General features: G+C 40.8%; 1 protein-coding gene across 1 annotated transcript in view; it reads right to left on the minus strand.

The window, feature by feature from the left end:
* Positions 1-12,394, minus strand: part of LOC140206277 (phospholipid phosphatase-related protein type 5-like) — a 192,278-nt gene that overhangs the window by 14,804 nt on the left and 165,080 nt on the right. The window contains exon 5 of the mRNA XM_072274605.1: positions 3,094-3,228. Within this exon, the coding sequence (XP_072130706.1) occupies positions 3,094-3,228 (135 nt within the window). The remainder of the gene's footprint in view (positions 1-3,093; positions 3,229-12,394) is intronic.

Genomic DNA, 12,394 nt, shown 5'->3' on the forward strand with positions numbered 1-12,394 from the left:
TGAAGGTCATCCAGATACAAGTAACAAATGTCTCACTTTCAATGGCAATGCTGAAAGTGAATTTAAAGTAATAGATCTGTTCTGAGTCATTCTTACTTGAATCCCAACTCATTCATCTATTGAGAAACGTAAGATATTCTGCAGATGCTGGAAATCCAAAGCAACAAATACAAAATGTTGAAGGAACTCAGCAGGTCAGGCAGTGTCAAAGGAGAGGAATAAACAATCAATGCTTCAGGCTGTCATGGGTCTGAGCCTGAAACATCATTGTTTAGTTCCCTTCATAGATGTTGCCTGACCTGTGAATTCTTCCAGCATTGTGTGTGTGTGTTGGTCATTCATCTACTGATACGCTTATCTGTCTCATTATCCTTGTTAACAGGATGAGCTGCATATAAAACATAACTCCTCATAACTTATTTCACGTAACACACTGCTTTTGTGCGCCACACGCGTGAAGTTTATCATAGAGCTGACCTAAGTTCACACTCACTTTCAGATCTTTAATCCAGAGTTCTCTATGTGTGTTGCATACAACTGCAGAGTGATATTGGATCATGCACATTCACATTAGATAGCATTTCATCCTCACTGATGTTGTTTAATTGGAATGTTACTGCACATGCAAACACTGTGAGTCTTTAATATCTAAATAATTCCTAAGGACAGGTTAGAGTTCACTTTGCCTCAAGAGCTCAATACAATCTGGGCTCTTGCTAGGAAACCTGCAGACTATATTTCTCAAGCTTGATTGCTTCTTTATCTTTCCATCCTTAGCTACAAACCAAACTATTGCCCTCCTCTGTCTCCTTTTCACCCCCTCCCCAAGGACAGCTTAGCCCAGACTTTGGTGATCTGAACCCCCATCTCCATATTGTATCCTCAGAACTCTTCTTCTGATCCTCATGGAGCACTGCAGCACAGAAACATGCCCCTTGGCTATCTAGTCCATCTGGAAGTAATATTCTGCCTAGTCCCATCGACCTGCGCCTGGACCATTACCCTCCATACCTTTCCCATCCATGTACTTATCCAACTTCTCTTAAATGTTGAAAGCGAACCTTTCACTCTTAACCTATGACCTCTTGTTCTAGTCTCACCAACCTCAGAAGAAAAAAAAGCTGCTTGTATTTACCCTATCTATAATCCTTATAATTTTGTAATGGCCATTTAGTTCTTTTAAAAAATTAATTCACATCTACTTTCATGACTATTAACAAAAATGTATTGATCCACTTTGCATTGCAGTTATTGAGGATAAATTGGGGTTCCTTTACTGGATCCAGGGTATTTATTCATCTTAGCAATTTTTAACAATCCTTTGTCAGTGTCCTTTTCCAAAGTAATATTGCCACTCTGTCCCAAACACTGCATGAGATTTTGGTAGGAACTTATGCTTATATTACTAAAGCCCTTGAAACATGAAGCATTTCCAGCTTCTTCAGTAACAACAGAGTAGTCTCATCTACTACATGATTGTTCATGCCAGTGAGGGATGGATAATTGGACAAAGAATTCCAATTTGAAACATTGCCATTTGGGAATGTGATGAGGAGGAATTTCTTCTTCGAAGAGAATGGTGAATATTTGGAGATTTCTAACCTAGGGAACTAGGGATACCAAGTCACTAAGTATATTAAAAGAGAACTGAGGGCACAGCCCAGCACATCATAGAAACCAACCTACTCTCCATGGATCCTGTCCACACTTCTCGCTGCCACAGTTAAACAACGAGCATTATCAAAGTTCCCACTCTCCAAGGACATCCTCTCTACTCCTCACTTCCAAAGGGCAGAAGATACATTCTACCTGGCTGAAGAGCAGCTACTATCCTGCTGCTATAAAACTATTGAATGTTTCCCCAGTATGATAAGATAGACTTTTGACCTCATGAATATACTTTGTTGTGATTTTGCACCTTACTGTCTACTTGCACTGCACTTATCTGTATTGCCTGCTTCTCTGTGGGCCAGCTGGTGGTGTAGTGGCATCAGCACTGGACTTCAAGGCAGATGGTCCTGAGTTCAAATCCAGCTGCATCCCAACCTGGGCAGCAGCAGTATCTGCACGGAAGAACGGCCTGGCAATCTACTTCCGTATCTTGCCATGAGAACCCTATGGACCCCATGAGGTCATGAAGGGTCGGACTCGACCTAACAACAACAACAATACTTCTCTGTATCAGGGTGTCACAATAGCATACTGGTTAGTGTGATGCTATTACAACTTGGGGTGCTGAAGTTTGGAGTTCAATTCAGGCATCCTACAATAAAGTTTATATATTCATCCTGTGTTTCTGCCCAAGGTCCAAAGGTTTACCAGTTAGTAGGTTAATTGGTCATTGTGAATTGTCCTAAGAATTAGGCCTGGGTTAAATTGGTGGGTTGCTGGGCGGTGTGGCTCAGTGGGACAGAAGGGCTTGTTCCAGGCTGAATCTCTAAATAAAATAAAGTAACACTTTGTTCCGCACTGTTTTATTTTGTGCAACCTCAATATACTGTGGTAAAGAATTGATTTGTATAAACAGCATGCAAGACAACGTCTTCACAGTACCTTGGTACGTGGCACAATAATTATGAAATTTATTATTATTTATTTTATTTATTGAGATACAGTGCAGAGTAAGCCCTTCTGGCCCTTTGAGTCATGTCACCCAGCAACCCCCAGTTTAACCCTAGCCTAATCATGGGACAATTTACAATGACCAAGTAACCTGCCAACCAATAAGTCTTTGGACTGTGGGAGGAACCTGGAGCACCTGGAGGAAACCCACGAGGTCACAGGAAGAACGTACAAACTCCTTACAGACAGCAGTGGGGATTGAACCCAGTCGTTGGTACTGTAAAGCATTGTGTTAACCACTACGCTAACATGCTGCTCTCTACTGATTTACTGATCAGCAAAGGGGGCTTCAGATCACACATTACATAGTTATGTTCCAATTTCTTACATAACTCTGCCTTTCAAATTACTAAGGTTTTTATATAGTTGGGAGGAGCAGAAGATTTAAAACTACTTTTATTTGGACAGTAAACATATTTATTGCAGAGAAGGTAACAGATGCAAATGCATGTTTTACTTTATTTAACTTACCTGTATTGCACTTAATTTTCCTAATGGACTTTCCATACGTGATTGGGTGATCAGAGACATATCCGTCATGCTGCCGGTTGGTAGATTTTCATTTACAGTGTGTCTTCCCTTAAAATTATGTACCACACATGCAACCTTTTCACATGTAAAATAAGAGAAAAAAGATATTAGTACATGTTGTAGCACTTGAATTTATTGGCTAAAATTATCAACATACATGTATATGCAGATTAGTTAAAACTTTTCACCATTAACTTCTCGTTATGAGCCTAGTATGCAAAATTTCTGAGGTAAATTTCAATCCTTTGGAGATTTTTTTTTGCATAAGTTAGTGACTTTCCACTTATTGGATCTAGGTTCAGCTGTGAAACTCGACAGAAAATTGAAGTTCAGTGACATGAATGCATTAAACAAATTGGAGAGAAGCAGACAGAAAATGTAAACTAACACCAAGTCACTTAGAAGGAGTTGAGAGCTTATCAATGGACCAGGGAAGCTTAGAAAAGGGGTGTAGAGCAGTCCTCAGAATTGGCTTCAATGTAGTTAGTTTCCAGGTGGAACATAGGGTTGGGGGTTGGGATGTAGTGTATAAAATACCTATTCAGCAGGGCATTTACATGGAAGTGGTAAACTTGGTGGGAGTTGCAGTGAGATTTCCCAGTAGCCCCATACGTAACATCTGGCATTTCTCAGCAAGGCCCATTACTTTGGAAGATTGGGTTTTCAGTACCTTGTTGTGTATCTATTATATGCTCTTCTATTTAAGGCAGTCTCCTAGATCATGGAGGCCTTGCTTACAGTTCTCTGGGTTCTGAGGTAGTTAATTTTGGACACATAGAGTGTGCCATTGATTGGGCAGTACGATGTATTGGATTTTTTCCACTACTTACACCAGGCTTCTGTGTAGCCACAATGAATGGGTTCTAGGTTGTCAACGCTATCCTAAATGATCCTTCGTCATTTTGAATGATCATGGACCGATGTATTGGTGAGGATATTAAACTATTTCAAAGAGACTTTGAGAACATCCTTGAATCATATATTCTTGCCATGAAAGAACTCAGAATATAGTGTCAGTTTCAGGACTCTGCTACTGGCTTTCAAAATTCTAGGTCTGTTCATTGGAGATCACCAAGTTCAATTACTGCTTTAGTGCTGCATTTAATTCACCTATTCTACTGATGGATATGGAGTATTTCGCAAAGGTGGTATTGCTGGCATCTCCCCGCTGCTTTGAGGTATTAGCTTCAAAAAGGTGTGGGAAGTTGGGGAAATTGCCATGATCCAGGCACAATGATAGCTTCCATCCCACTGGTATCAGACTCTTGAACAGTTCTCTTGTAAGATAGACTCTTGACCTCACAATCTCCCTCATTATGATCTTGCACTTTATGTTTACCTGGACCGCACGGTCTCTGTAGCTGTTATACTTTATTCTGCATTGTTATTATTTTACCTTGTTCTACTTCAATGTGACCCGGCTGGTGGCGTGGTGGCATCAGCACTGGACTTCGGGACGGAAGGTCCCGAATTCAAATCCAGCCGGCTCCCCTGCACGCTTTCCATCTATGCTGGATTACGAGCTGGTGATTGCTTTGGAAACTCACCCGGCAGAAGGCAATGGGAAGCCACTGTTGTAACTTGCCTCGTACGCGGTTCCCCACTACATCAGAGAGGCGTGGGGGGAAATCGTCCGCTAACCGGAGAGACTTGGAGTGCGACGTACCTTTCCATTTTTTCTACTTCAATGCACTGGGTAATGATTTGATATGAATGAACTGTATGCCAGACAAACTTCTCATTGTATCTTGGTACATATGACAATAACAAAACAATACAAATGTCAATACCATGAGCATGAGATTTAAAGTCTTCTTCTCCAAACACTCTATTTCTCAGATGGTCAAAAGTTGTTGTATCACACTGAGGTGATGGCAAATTTCATTAACATTTCCCTTCAGTGAGTGATAGCTCCATGACATGAACGAGGGATCCAGCAAAATATTCCCCAAGGTTGATATGATGGACTCCTGACTTAACAATCTACCTCACTGTGATCTCACACCTTACTGTTTTCCCACATAACACTTTCTCTGTAGCTGTTACAATTTATTCTGCTTTCTGTTATTGTTTTATCTTGAACGTCCTCATGATACTGCGTAATGATTTGATCGGTATGAAAAATATGCAAGAAAATCTTTTCATTGCATCTCCATACCTGACAATAATAGACCAAATTCAACTCCAATATGAGAAGCAGTCCACACATTCTAGGATCTTGTCCTGGACTATCATCAGTGGGCAATGTACTGTAGGAGAACAGGAGATTGGTGGGTGCCGGTAAGATGTGGAGGAACTTTAGTTTTGTAGATATTAAGTGCAAGGTCAATTTTCTTGTGAGCATCAGTGAACAGGTTATCAATAACCCGTAGCTTTGCCTCTGAACCTGTGGATTGATATATTGCATATCAACAACAAAAGCAGGCATGCCCTTTGTTCTGAAGTAGATGTAATGCAGGTTAAACATTTTACCATTTGTCCTGTAGATCAGCTCCACTCCATTAAGAAGCTTGTTGTGGATGAGAAACAGCATTACAGTAAGAAATACTGAGTAATGGGTTGGGTTGATGACCTAGCTTTGCTTAAGACCAATATACATTGAGACTGGGACTGCTGAGAACATGTAGTCCAAGATCGCGACTTGCATGTCATCATGCTAGGTCCTTAAGATTTTTAGGAATAAGTTAAGGCTTTATCCCCTAGAGTGTAAGGGAATGAGGGGGGATTTGATAGAGGAATACCAAATTATGTGGGTCTTGATAGGGTAAATGCAAACAAACATTTTCTTTTGAGGTTGGGTGAGACTAGAGCTGGCATTTCTATGGTCACCACTGCCATGTATTTAATATTTCAGTAATATTTGAATAATATTGTAAATATATTGTTTGATTAAGCATTCTTTGTTGTTTACAAACTGTATTTCATTACAGGTTATATGTAAAAGTATGTGAATGGCATACGTCATTACACCACCACATCATATGTGTGCGTCATTACACCATCATGTGATATCCATGCACTTCGCTAAAAGAAATTGTTCTCTTTCCAGCCCTATGTTTTCTTTCGATTAATTTTGGAGTTACAATAGAAATGCCAGTTTGTCACAAATGCCTTCCAGAGGTGGAAAACTACTATATTTCCTTGGACTCCAGGCCCACAATTGTGTGATTGAGTCTGTATTCAGGGGCAGGTGAGGAAGGGCAATGAGTGCTGGACTTTCCTACAATGCTCCGACACTTCATTGTGCATCAGCTCCAAGAAAATGCAGGGAGAATAGCTGTACACACCTCTGTTCCATCAATTGGGAGGAGATGTGGAGAATCTTTAGATATGGCTGCTGCATAAATTTGGTAGTGATACATGAATCATAGAGTCAGAACACTAAAGCACAGAAACTGGCATTTCGGCCCATCTAGCCTATGCTGAACCTTTTAATCTGTCTATTAAATGAATGAATCAAAGATGACCACCTACTTGTTGAAGTGCAGTGAGACACTAGAGTTTAAAAAAAAAACGTGCAGCATGCCTTCTTCACAATAGGAAAGAAATGGTCAAGTTGAAAAAAGAGCAACAGGTGTTTCTTCAGGAAGGAAGACAGACAGTCCAGGGAAAAAAAGACAGAAAACGGACAAATTCATGGGTTCATAAACAGTGAGTATTGGGTGATAATAATCATAAATAAAAAGAGTAAAAATGGCTGGCTACATCGGAAAAATAATGTATTTGATTGCACGAGAGACAACCGGTTGACATATACTGATTGAATTGAGCAGCATTTTGGAGCAAATAAAATAGCCAATGAGAAACAAGTACTAGTTTTGCTGAGTACAGTAGGTGGAAGAGCATACAGTTTGCTTAGAAGTTTGGCTACTCCAACCAAACTAGCTGAAATGAACTTTGCTGACATCGTGAAAGTAATGCAGGAACAATTAGAGCCAAGCACCATTGATAATTGCAGAATGTATTAGGTTTCATAAAATGAATCAAAAGGAAGAGATGTCCATTTCAGCGTATATGGCTGAACTGAAGAAATTGTCTGAGCATTGCCAGTTCAGTAATGGCCTGAATGATGCACTGAGAAATCATTTACTTTGTGGAATCTTGCAAGAAATCATTCAAGATTGCCTTCTAACTGAAGCACAACTCACATTTAAAAGAGCAGTTGAAATCACTGTATTAATGAAAACAGCAGACTGGCGCAATTTAGTTGCAGTCAGGAATGAAAGTGAGCATGAACAAAATTAGCCAGCTGGTGGCGTAGTGGCATCAGCGCCGGACTTCAGAGTGAAGGCTCCCGAGTTCGAATCCAGCCAGCTCCCTTGCACGCTTTCCATCCATGCTGGGTTGAGCGTTGAGCTAGCAACTCAATCTCATAAAAATAAGAAAGCCTGCTAAAAAAAAATGCCGTCATGACGGCGTCCCGATGACTCCACTCTGAGTTAAGGGCTTCCTTCATGAACAAAATTGCAATGCAAAAAAAAATTTTTTTTTACAAATTATGCCAAGGGATCACATTACACCAGGCAAAACTTGCAGAAAATGCAACAAAGTAGGACACATACAAAGAGCATGACAAAGAATAAATGGTCTGCACATGGAAGAGAAAAAGATAAAAAGTCAAGTTGTAGTTTCAGAAAGAGTACTACACAGAGGCAGCACCCCCCCCCCCACCCCCGTGTCAATGAAAAGTCTGATCACGAACAGAGTGACATGGAATTGTGTAGCTTTGAGATTTACAGTGTAAAAGTTAACACTAGCCAAGTAATATGGCTTATGCCAGAAGTGAATGACAAATTAAGCAAAATGAAATTGGACTCTGGCTCAGCTGTTTCAGTCATTCCACAAAATGAGTTTGAATGGTTTTTCAAAGATACCAAAATAAAATTTGTGGATATTCAAACTTATACTGAGGAAAAATAACTCCTGTGGGAGTGATATCTGTAACTGAGAAATACAACAACCAATAAACCACATTCATCTTGTATGCAGTAAAAACCAAAGGGCCAACATCATAGGGGCAAGATTGGCTGAGGCAACTACAACGTGGTTGGAGATCCATCCACCATTGCATGCCATATCCCCTGCAATAGAAACATAGAAACATAGCAAACCTACAGCACAATACGGGGCCTTCGGCCCACAAAGCTATGTTGAACATGTCCTTATTTTAGAAATTACCTAGGGTTACCCATAGCCCTCTGTTTTTCTAAGCTCCGCGTACTCCATAGGAGCCTCTTAAAAGACCCTATCATATCGACCTCCACCACTGTTGTCAGCAGCCTATTCCACGCACTCACCACTCTCTGAGTAAAAAACTTACACCTGACAACTCCTCTGTACCTACTTCCAAGCCCCTTAAAACTGTGCCCTCTTGTGTTAGCGATCAACTGAAAGCGAATTAAGAAAGGTATCGGATTTTGCCACAACTGTGTTCAAAAATGGCACTGGAAAACTCAAGCATATTAAGGGTAAAATAGTGTTAAATGAAAACACCATACCCAAATTTTGCAAAGCCCATCTGGTTCTTTGTACCATCCATGATAAAGTAGCCAGTGAGCTAGATTGCATGAGGCAGAAGGAATTTTTTCCAAGTTTGTGTGGAGCCTATGAGCAATACCAGTGGTCCCGTACCAAAGAGGGAAGGGTCTGTCAGAATCGGTGATGCCTTTAAAGTCACCATCAAGTCAGTAATGAAAGTAGACCAGTACCTTCTGCTCAGGATGGAGGACATCTTTGAAAAACATTTTGGAGGAAAACTATCAGCAAAGTGGATGTAGCTGAGGCCTACTTATAGATGGAGGTGGAAGAAGAGTCCAAAGAGTTTCCCACCATCAACACTCATAAAGGGCTTTATCGCTATTATAGGCTTATTTTTGGAGTAGCAACTGCACTTGCCCTCTGGCAGAAAGCTTTGGATCAGGCATTACAAGGCTCCCCAGGCACTTAGTGTTACCTGGATAACATCATTGTTATCAGTAAGGATGGCAAGGAACATCTCCAAAATTTCAAGACAGTGTTAAAAAGATTAAATGATAATGGGCTTGGAGCATGACATAACAAATGTGAATTCTTAAAACTAAGCATCACTTACTGTGATCACACCATTGACACACAAGTTTGTGAGAAAATTCAATCAGTGGAAGATGCCCTAAGGCCAAAGAACATTTTGCAGTTGCAGTCCTTTTTAAGCAACACACACAAAATGCTAAAGGATCTCAGAAGGCCAGCAGCATCTATGGAAAAATGTACAGCCGATGTTTTGGGCCGAAACCCTTCAGCAGAACTGAAGAAGAAATGCTGAGGAGTAGATCTGAAAGGTGGGAGGAGGGGAGAGAGAAATGTCAGGTGATAGGTGAATCTGTGTGGATTGGTGATAATATATCCTCCTCGCTGACAATCAACACTGGCGCACCTCAGGGGTGTGTACTTAGTCCACTGCTCTACTTTCTATATACACATAACTGTGTAGCAATTTGCTGATGATACAACCATTGTTGGTAGAATCCCAGGTGGTGATGAGAGGGCGTACAGGAGTGAGATATGCCAACTAGTGGAATGGTGCCGCAGCAACAACCTGGCACTCAACGTCAGTAAGACGAAAGAGCTGATTGTGGATTTTAGGAAGGGTAAGACGAAGGAACACAGATCAATCCTCATAGAGGGATCAGAAGTGGAGAGAGTGAGCAGCTTCAAGCTCCTGGGTGTCAAGATCTCTGAGGATCTAACCTGGTCCCAACATATCGATGTAGTTATAAAGAAGGCAAGACAGCGGCTATACTTTATTAGGAGTTTGTAAAGATTTGGCATGTCAACAAATACACTCAAGAACTTCTATACTTGTACCGCGAAGAGGATTCTGACAGGCTGCATCACTGTCTGGTTTGGAGGGGCTACTGCACAGGACTGAAAGAAGCTGCAGAAGGTTGTAAATCTATTCAGCTCCATCTTGGTACTAACTACAAAGTACCCAGGATATCTTTAGGGAGCAGTGACTCAGAAAGGCAGCGTCCATTATTAAGGACCCCCAGCACCCAGGACATGCCCTTTTCTCACTGTTATCATCAGGTAAGAGGTACAGAAGTTTGAAGGCACATCCTCAGCGATTCAGGAACATCTTTTTTCCCTCTGCCATTTGATTCCTAATTGGACTTTGAATCTTTGGACACCACCTCACTTTTTAAAAAAAAATATACAGTATTTCTGTCTTTGCACGTTTTTTAAACCTATTCAATATATGTAATTGATTTACTAGTTTATTTATTATTATAGTTATTATTATTTTTTTCTGCTAGATTATGTATTACAGTAAATTACTGCTGCTAAGTTAATAACTTTCACGTCTCATGCCTGTGATAATAAACCTGATTCTGATTCAGATTCTGAATTTGGAGGGGGAGCGATGAAACAAAGAATTAGGAAGTTGATTGGTGAAAGAGACAGAAAGCCATTGAAGGAAAAAAAGGGCAGGGGGAAGAATACCAGAGGGAGGCAATGGACGGGAAAGGAGGTAGCATGATAAGGATTTGTCAATTACTCTAACAGGTTCCTGCCAAGCCTGGCTACTGTGCTCCACCCCTTGAACACATTACTTCAGGTTGAGATGAAATGGCAATGGACAAATCAGTGTGAGGTAGCTTTCAACAAAGGAAAAAGAAGTAGTGACATCAGATGCTGGATTCAGTCATTATGATCTAGTGAAGCTTACTGTGACAGCTCACCTTACAGGATAGGGACCATTCACGTCACATGTTATGAGTGACGGCAGTGAATGCCCCATTGCCTTTGATCATGTTTCCTTAAAGCTGCAGAGAAAAATTATGCACAGATTGACACAGAAGCCTAGAGTCTAGTTTGGGGTGTAAAATGTTTCAATCAGTACTTGTATGGGAGAGATTTTACCCTCATTACTGATCATCAAACACTAGTATCCATTTTCAATCTCAGAAGAGTGTTCTATCAACAGCAACAACACAAATGTAGAGATGGCGTCTGTTTCTTGTGCTGATTGTTTATCGTGTTTACCCTCGGAAAAGGAAATAGCTGAAAAATTTACAAAAGAGACACTCCTCTTGAGGCACAGCTCCAATGCCACGTTTACGTTTGCTGACAACACCACTGTTGTTGGTCGAACCATAGACGGTAGCAAATCAGCATATATGAGGGAGATTGAAAATCCGGCTGAGTGGCGCCACACAACAATTTCTCATGCAATGTCAGCAAGACCAAGGAGCTGATTATTGACTTCTCGAGGAGGAAACTGGAGGTCCATAAGCCAGTCCTCAACGGGAGATCAAAGGTGGAGAGGGTCAGCAACTTTAAATTCCTTGATGTTGTCATATTAGAGGACCTGCCCTGTACCCACCCAACAGGTAAGTGCAAATTATGAAGGAAGCATGGCAGAGCCTTTACTTCCTTAGAAGCTTCCAAAGATTTGGTTGTCATCTAATACACTGACAAACCTTTACAGATGTGTGGTGGAGTGTACATTGACAAATTGCATCACAGCCTGGTTTGGAAACACTAATCTCCTTGTACGGAAAATCCTACAAAAAAGTAGTGGATATGGTCCAGTCCATCATGGGTAAAGCTCTCCCCTCCATTGAACACACCTACATGCAGCACTGTTATAGGAAAGCAGCATCCATCATCATGGTTCCCCCCACCGCCCAGGTCATGTTCAGGAACAGTTATTACCCGTCAACAATCAGGCTGACGAACCAGTAGGGTAACTTCACTCAACTTCCTTTGCCCCAGCACTGAACTGCTATGAGCTCACTTTCAATGCCTCTTCATCTCATATTCTCAATAATTATTGCATATTTGCTTGTTTTCATTTTATTTCTCTTTTGTATTTGCGCAGTTTTTTGTCTTTCACACACTGGTTGAACACCCACGTTGGTGCAGACTTTCATTGATTCTGTTTTGGTTTTTGGATTTACTCAGTATGACAGCAAGAAAATGAATCTCAGCATTATATATGGCAACATATACTATGTATTTTGCTAATGAATTTACTTTTAACTTTGTATTCTCCCTAATGTAAATCAAAACCTCCCTATTACATTAGAAATGATCCAAAGGGAAACCTGTAAATTCCCCATACTGTCACACGTCTACATGGCAACCCAAAATGGCCGGAATATGCAGCAGAAATTCCACTTCCCCCAATTTTACCAGCCCTTGATGGGGGTTGCTTATGTGATGATTGTCAATTATTGTACTATCCGAGCTGAGAGTTAAA

The sequence above is a fragment of the Mobula birostris genome, chromosome 12 (genome assembly GCF_030028105.1).
Source record: "Mobula birostris isolate sMobBir1 chromosome 12, sMobBir1.hap1, whole genome shotgun sequence".
In the NCBI taxonomy this organism is placed as follows: Eukaryota; Metazoa; Chordata; class Chondrichthyes; order Myliobatiformes; family Myliobatidae; genus Mobula; species Mobula birostris.